Source organism: Castanea sativa, chromosome 6 (genome assembly GCF_040712315.1).
Source record: "Castanea sativa cultivar Marrone di Chiusa Pesio chromosome 6, ASM4071231v1".
In the NCBI taxonomy this organism is placed as follows: domain Eukaryota; kingdom Viridiplantae; phylum Streptophyta; class Magnoliopsida; order Fagales; family Fagaceae; genus Castanea; species Castanea sativa.
In genome coordinates, this window is record NC_134018.1 from 9,642,466 (window position 1) to 9,655,705 (window position 13,240).

General features: G+C 36.8%; 2 protein-coding genes across 2 annotated transcripts; both read right to left on the reverse strand.

Moving 5' to 3' along the window:
- Nucleotides 1-1,347: 1,347 nt before the first annotated feature.
- On the reverse strand, nt 1,348-6,898 carry LOC142638052 (GDSL esterase/lipase At5g55050-like). Its single transcript, XM_075812044.1, has 5 exons — nt 6,569-6,898; nt 6,337-6,479; nt 3,222-3,461; nt 2,850-3,096; nt 1,348-1,826 (listed from the first exon to the last, which is right to left on the reverse strand). The coding sequence occupies exons 1-5, from the start codon at nt 6,801-6,803 to the stop codon at nt 1,606-1,608; spliced, it is 1,086 nt and encodes a 361-aa protein (XP_075668159.1). The 5' UTR covers nt 6,804-6,898; the 3' UTR covers nt 1,348-1,605.
- Nucleotides 6,899-11,579: 4,681 nt separating this feature from the next.
- Nucleotides 11,580-12,263, reverse strand: LOC142639404 (uncharacterized). Its single transcript, XM_075813591.1, has one exon. The coding sequence runs from the start codon at nt 12,261-12,263 to the stop codon at nt 11,580-11,582; it is 684 nt and encodes a 227-aa protein (XP_075669706.1).
- Nucleotides 12,264-13,240: the final 977 nt, after the last annotated feature.

The window sequence follows — 13,240 nt, forward strand, 5'->3', positions numbered from 1 at the left end:
ACAAAACCTAAAGTATGATTTTGGAGAATAGAATGACATAAATTAATATATGTCATTGACCTGATTAATCTGTTAAAGATCTATATAGCTAAACTCAAAATTCTAAGACTAAAAGGCATGGTTGTTAACTTGTTATTGTAATTGGGTTTTTAAATCTATATATATATATATATATATATATATATATATATATATATATATATATATATATATATATATAAGGAATTATAGGAAGGCCTTTGGTGAAGATATGCCTTTCACTAGGGATTTTGTCATCATGCAAGGAGTCAACAAAAGAGATATCCATATTATCATAGTATCTATCATTCATCAGGACACTGTGACAATCGGCAATAATTGTTGGCAACAAATGAGTAGAGCTATTCTTTTGTTTAATAAAGTTAAGATGTTTATTAATATTATGAGTATATATCTCTATTTTATAAAAAGAGGATAATCAGTTGTACCATATGTTAGCTGGTCTCTGAATGAAGTCAAGCAAGACTTCGAAAGTGTACGTTAAAGTAGGAGTAGTGTATGTTTTTAAGATCAGACTTCAGTTCCTGCAACATTGAAATATCAAATAAAGCCTTTATTGTACTTAACAGACCAGAAGTTTATTTCTTCTGGACTTTGGGCTTCGGCCCAGAATTGAATCTACTTCCCACGCAGAAACCATGCAAAGATAATCAATAATGAATTTGAAGACGGTCTTGTCATGTTTTCTATCGTGAGTATCCAATATTGGTTTAAATGGTTATTTTCATCCATTATTTTAATTATATAATAGAATTTCAACTTATGATATTTGCTCCTTGATGGTTGTTCATTATTATTAGACCAAGATATCAATTATTTTTTATTGGAAGAGGGGGGTTTTGAACTTTGAACACTAGATTTCTTATTTAATGACAAAAAAACTTTACGAGTTTTGCTAACTAAAACCTACTACCTCCATTAATTTGAATTTGGTATAACATGAACAGAAGAAGAAGAATCTTAGAACCACTTAACAAGGATATATTATCAATTTGTTTGATTTTCTTTTTTAAGTATAACGGGAAAGAAACCATGCCAAAAAAAAAAAATTCTTGTGTTAGTTTGGGAAAGCTTATTTTTATTGGTTATCTGATATTAAAAGTAAATATGGTAAAAGTACAACCATACCTAAAAATATTAAAGTTTTTTTTTTTTTTTTAAGTTGCATCTAAATTTTAAATAAACTAAATGATTTTTGAAACGTGTCATTAATATGGTCGACTATCTTGATGCACATATACTTTCTTTTTTTTCTTTTTTGATAAGAAGATCGTAACTTTATTAATTAAAAGATAAAGACATTACATCTTGACTCAAAGCCGATTTAATTATAAATGGATTTTCCTCAATCCAAGTTTCATAACCAACAATATTCTTAGCATACTGAGCTAAGAGATGTGCACATATACTTAAATATAAGTCACTTCCTTTAAAGCCAATCACTACTAATCCTAATCATATATGAAGAATTTTCGTGTTGCTTTTTGATGTTGAGACCCTCTAAAACGGGCACAATCATTAGAAAGTAGCATCTTAAAAATATAAGAACCGTCTGTATTGGTGAGCTTAAATAGCCACTAGCTGCTTGACATTCATTGGAAATGCGTATTGCAAAGAACCATCAAATGTACGATCCACAAGGACGCGATGAGCTGCCTCTGTAGGATGGACTTGATCAAAGAAGATGTAGTCACTTCTGTTGGAGCAATATTTTGCAATTGGCAGGCAAAAAATCTCAGCATTAAGGGTCCCCAGCCCACAACAAGCAGCTTTAACCTCTACAAATCCTGCAATCAAATATGAAAGGTCTTTAATCATTCTTTTATCATGAAAAATTGTAAGGAAAACAAACTAAATGTAGAAAACAAACCAAGCAGTGCCTACTTAACAATGTCAATATTGGACTTTCTAACCTAAAACCTACAGTATGACTTCGGAGAATAGAATGACATAAATTAATTCATGTTACTGACCCTCTGATTTATCTGTTGAGGAACCATAGTAGAACCCAAAATTCTAAGACTAAGGCTTGGTTGTTATTGCTGTTGGGTGCACTGCACCTTGAGTCCAGCCCACTTGTAATAGACATACTCATTTAATGAGCTTGTCTTTAATGTTTTTATCTTTTCTTCATCATGTACAAAAGTCAGCATGAGTTATTGGAATTGGTTGGCTTAGGAGTGTTGGACACGTTGAGGAGAAAAAAAAGAAATGAGGGGTTGATGCATTAAAGGCCATCCGGCCAAGAGAGATGAAGAAAGAGTTTTGGTTGAAGCAAAGTCAAAGTGGCTTGCATTTATTGTGATTTGATTTGAAGAGTGTGGAAGGAAGAAAAGAAGAAAAGGTGAAAGAAATAAAAGGGAAAGGCCATTCGGCCATTTGGAAGGGCAATGAAAGAGAAGTCCCAGAAAGTGAGACTGAGGGCAGTGCGGTTTTGAAGAACTGCGTGACTGAGAGCAAGCAAAAGAGAAAGAAAAATAGAGAGAGTAAGAGAAAGTTGTGAGAGATATATAGTAAGAAAGAGAGCACTGAGTGAAAAGAAAAAGAGAGTTTTTCTTTTATTTTAGTTGTATTTTTAAATGTTGTAATTTCTATTTAATGTAGTAAAATTATTTGAAGTTTGTCCCGTAGTTTTTCCCTTCAAGGAGAAAGGGTTTTCATGTAAATTTTTGTGTCCTGGTATGGTTGTGCTTATGATGTGCTTGCTGAAATTTATACACAGTTACATAGAATTTTTCCCAACTGCAATTGGGTTTTTTAGTTTATATTTTTTTATCTCTATTTTATAAAAAGAAGATGATCAGTTGTACCATAAGCAGCTGGTCTCTGAACGATGTCAAACAAAGCTTTGTAAGCGTCAAAGTAGGAGTAGTTTATGCCTGTAAGATCTGACTTCAATTCCTGCAACATTGAAATAAGACCTTTATTGTATTTATCAGACCAGAAATTTATTACTTCGTCGCATTCTTCATTTTTGGTCACCCTCCTTGCTGGGCAGCACCCAATTGACCCAATTCCAACAATCACAAATTTACGTGCACCAAAACCGTATAACCGCTGCACAAAGTTTTGATAAAGAAATGATCAGCAAAGATCTAAATTGAATTACACTAGAATGTTTCTTGCTCTAACTCTAATGTTTGTCACATTTAAGTTTCAAGGCAAGTAATAAACTTAGTTACCTTTAATATAGCTTTGATTGAAAGGACCATTGAATCCACGTAATACTGATCAAGTGAGATAGTCTTGTTTTGGAGATCGGACGATACGAAGAAGCCAAACATGTCGTTGCTTCCAATCACAAAGTAAAAAATTGATTTTGATAGATGATTTTTTGCACCAGAGGATCCTAGTTGTTTGTACAGGTCATTATACACGATTGAGAAGAAGTCTAATTGTTGTGTCAAATGTATTGACTGGGACTGCACGAGTGATTATAAAACAAAACAATTTATCAGCTAAACATCTTTCTTTCTTTTGTTTTTCAATAATTATAATAACTGTATTTTTAGAAACAATAATTATAATAACTAATTGGCTATAATACGACTCCCACAAGTAGTCGGTAGTGAGTTCATCGGTTTAGGGTGTGATTCATGAGTTTTCAAGGTATCTAAATCGGTAGAATAGGTAATAGAATAATATAACTAAATGCTCGAATACCACTTCCTTATAAAAGGGGGAAAAAATCTAATATTAAAGTTGGATCATGTTGAAATGATATTATTCTCACGATTTGCTACAACCAAATTGTTAGATGAAATTGTCTCCACAACATTTTTTTTGTTTGAAAAAATTTACAGGCACAAAAAATTAAATATCTACTTATGTGGCAAGTTGTTAATGGTAAGTAAAATATATATATATCAATGGTGACTGATCAGGTCAGATCAAAAGCAGTAAAATAGTGAGAAAAATGTTTCCAAAGATTTTGTGTGTTACTCTTTGTTTTTTCTTCTACACAAGTCGAAGGACCAATGGGCTCTTAACTCCTCATCTGTCAAATACAAAGTTTTTTTTTGTTTTATAATTGAAAAAATCTGGCTTTAGGTATATGGGCCAAAGTTGTAAAGCCTAGCTTTGGGCCTCATCAGGTCTTTTCAATAGCTCAGTGGTCTTCAAATTCCATGTGGGCTTAGTTTGTCAATTGGGGGAAAAAAAAGGCTACATAATAGCCCAGGTCACATATCTTTTGAATCTTTTTGAGATTCTCTTTTGAATCTTTTATGAATATCTCTACCTTTTGAGTCGATTCTTATTTTGGTCTAAAAATTGATTTCATTACAAATTTCATCTTTAAAAAAATAAAATCGTTTCTAAAATGGTTCCTACTGTCAATCCACTGACAGAAACTTCCTACGTGGCAGATAGAGTGTCCTGCTTGCTGACGTGGTGCTGACGTGACTATTATAATATTATAAAAAATAATTATTTGGCAATTTTGAAGACCGCATCAGCATTTTAATTAATAAAAAATTAAAAAATAAAAATAAAAATAAAAAGCCCAAAAAATAATAAGCTAGGTTAGAAAAGAAATAAAAAATTTAGAATAAATATTACTCTAATTAATTTTTTTTTCCTTACTTTTTTTTTCCCTTAAGAACATACATCCCCAAGCCCAGAAAGTTTCAAAACCAGAAAAATTCACATCTGGGTGGACTTTGGAATCCTTTGATCTTCATTAATTATTTCTTAATCTAAATGAAGAACACACAAGTAAGAAGAGAAAACAAAATCAAAAGCACGAGTACTATAACATTCATAGATTCAAACACACAAACAGCCGCAGACTCAAACTCAAACACACACACCGGTATTAAAATCTAAGCTTGAGATGATAGCAAAAACCCAAATTGACAACAAACGTTGCAACAAACTCTCCATCTCTCTATTAACATAAACCCAAAAAGTGAACACACAACAAAAACCCAGATAATGAACACAAAGTTGGGTCCTTTAACAAGTTATACATCACTAAACCCACATACAACAACCCACAGTTTCCTCAATCGCCAAACTCACTTTGAAACCCAGAACCCGATCGCCGCCAGCCATGCCATGACAACTACCAAATCAATACAAGCCGCCGTTCACCAACACCTCCCTCTCTAATTCTCTCGCTTCCATGACTCACCCAGCTACTAAACACCTACTTGTGTTTCACAACACCCACCAATAGCTGATCTGTGTTTCACAACACCCTCCAACAACTGTTTGCAACCCACAAATCCAAACCAATCCACATCCACCACAGATCTAGGGCTTCACAACAACACACAATACCCACCACCAACAGATACATAACCCACGAATCCAACCGACCCACCATCCAAATTGATCTCGCCGCCTTCACTCATCCATAAAAGCTCCATGGTCGAGCTTGAGAACCCGATTTAGACCAATAAAACCAATTCCAGAGCACTCAATCGGTTGGGAGAGAGTAAGATCAAATAGAGGGAGAGTGAGAATCAACAAATTCTTAGAGCTTAAAGTGGTTGTTCATGGAGGGCTCTGGGTGGAAGGAAGAGAGAGAGTCTGCGTGAAGAGAGAGGAAGAAGAAGAACAGGTTTGGAGAAGAAAATATTCTGAAAATTCTCACATGAAAAAAATGTTTTAAACAATTAATATATGAAAACTAATTTATTTAGAATGAAAAGTAATAAAAAAATTGAAAAGTAAAAAGAAAAATAATTTAATTAGATTAATGTTTATATTAAATTTTTTGTTTATTTTCTGACCTAGCTTATTATTTTTTGGGCTTTTTATTTTTATTTTTTATTTTTTATTAATTAAAATGTTGATGTGGTATTCAAAATTTTCAAATAATTATTTTTTAAAATATTTTAATGGCCACGTCTACACTACATCAGCAAGCAGGGCATTCCGTGTGTCACGTAGGAGGTTTCCGTCAGTGGGTTGATGGCAATGACCATTTTAGAAACAATTTTCTTTTCTTAGGGATAAAATTTGCAACGAAATCAATTTTTGGGACCAAAATGAGAATTGTCCCAAAATTTAGGGACTAAAAGTACATTTTTGCCTTATGAATAAGACTTGCACACAACACAGAGCAAACTCTTGCATAACCGTGATCCGTGAAGGAAGAGAGTGAAGAAAGAGAATCATAGGCGTAGCCGTTGCTTTATCGATAAAGGTTTTATGTTGTACAAGAAACTAATATGTGAGACTCTCCTGTCTTCATACCAAGAAATTTATGTTTAATACAAAAAATGGAACAGGAAAAAAAAATGAATAGAATCAAACAAAATAATTAGTGAAAGATTTTGTTTCACTTACCAGTGGGTTGATGTTGCCACCCAAAATTCTGGCACCACCAGAAGCAAAGTTAACACCGTTTAGAAACGAAACGTTATTATTCTTGTTGGACTTATCTACTAGAGAAAGGTATGGCGGTGGAGTTGGCAATCCTAATTTCTCAGCTGCCACACAATGTTCCATTCATTTCACATAGAAATTTACGTTTAAAAAAAATAAAAATGAAAACGAACACGTACCCCATATTACTTACCAAGAAAATCTGCAGCATTCATGCCATTAGTAAATCTCCCATTTGCTTTATGGTTAGGAAAGTCGATGCCATAGTAAGGGAGATTAGCCTTGGCAATAGAGAGCTTTAGGTAATTGTTGTTTCCCACATCTACCAATGAGTCTCCAAACACAAACATGGCTGGAACCATTTGAGCCTTTGAAAGATTGAAGCTTATAATGATGAAGAAAGTCAGTAGCAGAACTTTGCATTCCATTGTGATAAGCGAACCTGACTCTCTCTCTCTCTCTTTCAAATTGATATGTGGGAACAGTGCAGGGTTGGGATTTAATTTATAGAGCAGATGAGTAGGATGAGGTGTGTATTATGTCTGTAATAAACATGGCCTTAAGAAGACATTGCCTTTTTTAAAACCGCACGGGGGAAGTGTTACCGGATAAAGCCCCGCATCAAGATCCCCGTGCTACGAAGAAGACATTGCCTTAAAATGACATTTCCATTGGACACTCTTGAAAGGATATTAGATTTTTTTTTTTTTTTTTTTAACTTCCGTTTATTTTGAGTAAAAATATTTTATGGAAAGTTGATTCGTTTCTTGTATTTAGTATTTACTATTCAATCACAATCCGGAAAAGTCTATTCTTGAAAACATTTTTGTTACTTAGCTAGCATAGAAAATCGTAATTCTAAATATCCATATGAACTAAAACTTTCAATCACAATATGAATATTTTGAGGTATAATTAGATTTTTTTTTTTTTCTTTTTTGCAAATACACATCTGTCCACTATATGTAGCCTGTAGGGACCCAAATACAGCAATCCTTCGTGCAATTATATATATGTATATATTTCTTTCTATAAAAAAATTATATATATCTAAATGCTATTTAACCATGTCTATATATAAATATATCTAATTATTATTATCTGTTAACCCATATTAGCGATCACATCATTCACATATTTCTAACATTTTCTCTCTCAATTTTAACTATTTTTCTCTTATTAAATGCTCACCTTACAATTACACTTCCTCCAACTTTTTTACCTGTTTATATCTCCACTATCTTATACCTTACAATTCAAGCATTTGTCTAATGAAATTGGACAAAATGTCTAAATTGAATAACTTTGAAACCTAAAGGACTCAATTGAAAAAAAAAAAGTTAAAAAGCTAAAATGAATTTCAGTCAAACTTAGAGGGTGAACTTTGCATTTTAGCCTTTATTTTTTCCTTTTATGTACCATACGTACTTAATCTCTAATTGTTCATTTATTATAATAAAATATATACTAAATATGACAACAATTTTAATGATTAGAGAATGATATGTGCCACGAATCACAATTTATGAAACATCTTTGATGGATATGATATGCAAATTTAACAACAAACCACACCAACTATCTCCTTATATAACATAGGATGTTTGTTAAACCATCAAACTAGGTTAACCTCAATTTGTGAGTGGCCCACTTCATGAGGCAGACTCACAGTCACAAGATACCGCTTCCTATTTCAAAGGTTGGATTTTTTTTTTTTAATTAGTCTCTTATGGTCAATTTGAATAGAGAGAGAGAGGGAGAGGGGGAGAAACTAAAGTAGAATTGACCAAAAATTATCAAACTAACTATTAATCTATTAGTTATTGTAATTAGCTCCTTCTATTACTAGTAGACTTGCAGTATAAAATTAGGAAAAAAGCATCTCTTTGAAAGTGGTCAGGGAAGTTTCTTGCAAACACATAATGTTTTTCTAGAACTATTCTTTATTGAAAAATAATCAATAAAGAATTTGAAGACAGCCTTGTAATGCGTTCTATCATGAGCATCCAATACTGATTTTTTTTTTTTTTTTTTTTGAGAAGTCCATCCCGTTGGGAAAATATATTCAACAGGAAAAATCTTTGGCTACAATAGACAAAACATTTGGAGGGACATCTTCCATCCAAATACGTAAAGGAAAAGACATTCTAGCCTCCCTAGCTAAAGCATGGGCTACAGCATTACCCTGCCGCCTTATATGAGAGATAGAATAGGTTTGAAACAAACCAACTATAGACCTAAAGTATTTCACCAAGTGCCCAACAAAGGCATTTGAGTTGGCCCCATCCCTTAAGCTTCTCACTACCCCCTCGGTATCACCTTTAAACCAAACATTCTTGAAGCTCAGTTCTCTAGCAAAGATGGCAACTCTCCTAGCAGCCAGCATCTCAAGCACTTCCACTGATGATGGCATCGCTGTTTTTTCTGACAACGAAGCCATCACCTCCCCATGCTCATTCCGGATCACAACACCTACCCCTGCCTCATGAGAGTCCCCAAAGACAGCAGCATCAAAGTTAACCTTTACTGCATTAGGAGGAGGAGGCTACCATTGGGTTGGGCTGGAGTGGCTTTGACCAGCTAGCCTTGGCTTCCTCTGCTGAAACTCAACCAGTAGAGACAAGGCCGATTTGTATATTTTGTGAACTGGGGTGCTTGTCTCCTTACACCAAAGTTTGTTTCTGCACTGCCATATCGCCCAGGCAACCATGGCGAAGTTCTCGAGCTCTCCAGTCTCGGTATGAACGATACTGACTAGGTCCCACATGGTGTCCATCCTGGGATAATTCAACCTTAACGCTGTAAAAGGAGCTTCCCAAACCAAGTGGATACATTCACAGCCCCACACAACGTGAAACTCATCCTCTTCTCCCTTCCAACACTGCTTACAGATTGTATTATTCACAATCTTTCTTTTGTGAAGCCCCACTTTTGTTGGTAAAGCGTTTGAGCATGCCCGCCAAAGGAAGACTTTATTCTTATTTGGCACTTTTGTACGCCAAATGTGCTTCCAAAAGAGTTTTACGCCCTTATCCATAGACCCTGATGGCCCACCATTTGCCTCGGCTTTAGACAGTAGTTGATACCTAGATTTCATAGAGTAGAGCCCAGTTCTACATTTTGGCCAAGACACACAATCCTCCTAATTTGTGGCACAAATGGGAATCCCTTTAATTCGTTGGGCTTCAAAAGGAAGGAAGATGGAGTCCACCAATTGGGTGTTCCAGCCAGCACAATCTAGGTTCAACAACCTGCTCACTGTCCACTTAGCTAAGATGGTATTTGGAGGCGAAATAACCTTGGCTGGTTCCTCCCCAAGCAGCCATCTGTCCTTAAATATCTTTATTTGTTTTCCATCTCCTACCCTCCACAACAATCCCGATTTGACAAGATTCTTTGCTTTTACAATGCTTTGCCAAGCATAAGACCCCTTGGAAGGTTTAGCATCCAAAACTGAGCCATTTGGGAAGTACTTGGCTCGAAAAAAACCTTGTAAAACAAAGATGTGTGGTCGGTTAGTAACCTCCACAATTGTTTTGCTAACATAGCCTCATTGAACTTCACCAAGTCCTTGAAACCCATTCCCCCCAAAACCTTTTGTTTACACAAGGTCTCCCAATTCTTCTAATGGATTTTACGTTGATCTTCCCGTTGCCCCCACCAAAACTTCCTAATCAAACTCTCAATATCTTATATAAGCCTCGTTAGGAGTTTGAAGCAACTCATTGCAAAAGTGGGAATTGCTTAGACCACAGCCTTGAGCAAAACTTCCTTGCCTGCCTAAGATAAGAGCCTCTCCTTCCACCCTTGGAGTTTATGCCACACTCTTTCTTTAATGTAATTGAGGCTCTCTTTCTTTTTTCGCCCCACCACGACTGGTAAGCCAAGGTATTTCTCATACTCCCTAACCTCGCTCACTCCCAAAAAGTCCACCAACTCCACCCTTCATTCCTCCGTAGTAGCCTTGCTAAAAAATACCATGGTTTTTTCTCTATTCAGCTTTTGCCCCGAGGCTAGCTCATATAACTGTAGAATATGAAGGATTACTTCCAAAACTCCCTTTTTTGCTTGGGAAAAAAAGCAGGGTGTCATCGTCAAAGAATAAGTGGTTGATTTTTGGGCCATCTCGGCACAAGGAGAAGTCTCTAATTGCCCTGAAATTGGCTACATACTGTAGTTGTTAATTCAAAGCTTCAAAACATACTAAGAAGAGATACAGAGATAAAGGATCGCCCTGTCTAATCCCCCTTGTCGGCCATATTTCCCTTTTTGGCACCCCATTCACCAATACTTGATAGGAGGCTGAACCTATGCAAGACATAATCAAGTCCACCCATTGACTACAAAAACCCATTTTTCGCATAATTAGCTCCAAGAACCGCCACTCAACTCTATCATACGCCTTACTCATATCTAGCTTAACAGCCATGAACCCTCCCTTTTTTGACTTTTGATTTTTCATATGGTGAAGTGTCTCAAAGGCCACAAGGAAGTTATCCGAAATAGCCTTGTCAGATTGCAACAACCTTGGAAACAAGCTTATAAATAATGTTACATAGAGAAATAGGGCAAAGTTCAGAGACTTTTGAAGGGCTTTTTACCTTTGGGATAAGGGTGATGAACGTACGGTTGATGGATGGGGGAATAACGCCTGTAGATAAACAACTCAGCATCGCCTCAGTCCCATCATTCCCAATTGCCTACCAATAATGCTGAAAGAACAAAGGTGGAAGACCATCTGGCCCCGGTGCTTTCAAAGGTTCCATTTGATTCAAAGCCATAACCACTTCTTCCCTTGTGAAGTCAACCAAAAGCTCTTCATTCATCTTATCACTAATTGAGCAAGGAATTTTATCAACAACAACATCAACCATGGCCAAGTTTGACAAGGTGAAGAGTTGTTGGTAGTAGTCCACCAAGATACTAGATATTCCATCTTCATCATTACACAACTCTCCATTTGCATCTTCCAAACTATCAACCCGATTCCTCCTGAACCTATGAGAGGCTCGGCTATGAAAATATCTTGTGTTGTTATCCCCTTCTTGCAACCATAAAGAGCGAGACCGCTGCTTCCACATTTGTTCCTCCCTTGCTAGTAGTATGGAGATTTCCTTTTTCAGCCTCAACACCCATGCAATGTTTCCTCCTTTAATTGGTTCAACTTCGGCCAGCCCAAGTAAGTTCTTCTTCTCCCTTAATTTTTAGGTCACATTCCCAAAATCCACCTTGCTCCACCATTTCAAATTCCTACGACACCTATCTACTTTTCCTTCCAATCTACTTATGGCACTACCCTGAGAATCGTATGCCCAAGCATTTTCCACCACTTCCCTACAACCCCCATCCTCCATCCACATTTGTTCAAACCTCCACGGTTTGCTACTCTTTTTTGGTATGCCTACTAGAAAAATCATGAGAGGCTTGTGACCCGAGGTGCCACACTCCAGGTGGACCACCATAGATGTCAGGAACATATCCTTCCACTCCACCGAACCCACTGCTCTATCTAACCTTTCCCACACCGTATGGCCTTCCCTATGCCCATTACACCATGTAAACTTGTTACCACTGAACCCGAGATCTTGAAATCCACATTCATCTAAGACATCTCTGAAATCCTCCATCTGCTTAGTCGGCCTCAACCTTCCTCCGGATTTCTCGTGTGCCCTAGTTATCTCATTAAAGTCACCAGCACAAAGCCAAGGCAACGCGTATTTTGAATTTAGTCTCCTTAATGTGGCCCAAGAGATATAGTGATTCATTGTATCAGGTTCGCCATAAAAACTGGTGAACCGCCTTTCATCCTCCTTTCCTTTATTAATAATAGCATCAGTATGGTTTGGGGAGTAAGTATCAACTGAAAAATCTACCTCTTTTTTCCACATAACAGCCACCCCCCCACCTCTGCCCTTCCTTGAGAATTCCAGCAAACTTTAAACTTGAGCTTATCCCGAATGAAAATTAGCCTAGCCTTACCAAGCCATGTTTCGGCTAAGAACACGACTGAGGGAACTTGAGCCCGAATAATGTCTCCAAGCTCTTGCTCTGTCTGTGGGTTCCCAAGCCCCTAGTAGTTCCAACATAAGATATTCATTGTTGTTGGCATGGCTGTCTACCAGCCTCCACCATTGTTAGAAGTGAATCATGATCATAGAGGGAAACCGCTCTCTTTTTGCTTGGTAACCCACTATCACCCTCCTCACTAATTCTCTTCGCCCTTGACAAAGCCGAGAGGCTCATAAGTTCATCAGTGCTAGCCCTAATAATTTTCTTTCTTCTTTTTTTACCTTCCATCGTGGCTGTTTTATCAAGTCTACCCAATATGTTTGTAATGTCTCCTGAAATAGTTTGAGTGATTGGGACACTTACTAGGTCAGCAGCATTTACACGTGGCTGTCCACTCAGCTCCTTACTCAAAAAGTTCCCAAGGTGCTGCCCAAAACTGCACTCCTTCCCTTCCTCCCTTGTCTAGTCCGATCCCAACTTGTTTGGGTACTCACAGCTACTTGTTTCCCCAATATTGTAACCATATCATTGTCCAGTTTTTGCACTTCGTCCTTATCAAACTTTTTCAAGTCCTTGTCAATCTCCTCAATCTGCTCCTCAAAGTATTTCTTGGATTCCTGGCTTTCTTTCACTTTGCCCATCATGGTCACAGTCTCGGTAACTGAACATGCCACCTTGCCCTGTACTTCATCCCAAGTAGCCTCACCTACCTCGGATTGTGATTGCACCACCACCACCAGAGACTCCTTAGGGTCTAACACCGCCATCGGGATCGGAATTGGCCCCATTCTAACCATCAGTTGCCTCTCTTTTTTCCGTGCCTCATAGTACCCTGGTACTTTGATCACAGGGCTTC

Coding starts and splice junctions, on each gene's coding strand:
- LOC142639404 (XM_075813591.1), bottom strand. CDS start 12,263: ATGTGGAAAAAAGAGGTAGATTTTTCAGTTGATACTTACTCCCCAAAC.
- LOC142638052 (XM_075812044.1), bottom strand. CDS start 6,803: ATGGAATGCAAAGTTCTGCTACTGACTTTCTTCATCATTATAAGCTTC. Junction 6,480..6,568: donor GAATGCTGCAGATTTTCTTG/GTAAGTAATATG, acceptor ATTGTGTGGCAG/CTGAGAAATTAGGATTGCCA. Junction 3,097..3,221: donor CAATCAAAGCTATATTAAAG/GTAACTAAGTTT, acceptor AACTTTGTGCAG/CGGTTATACGGTTTTGGTGC.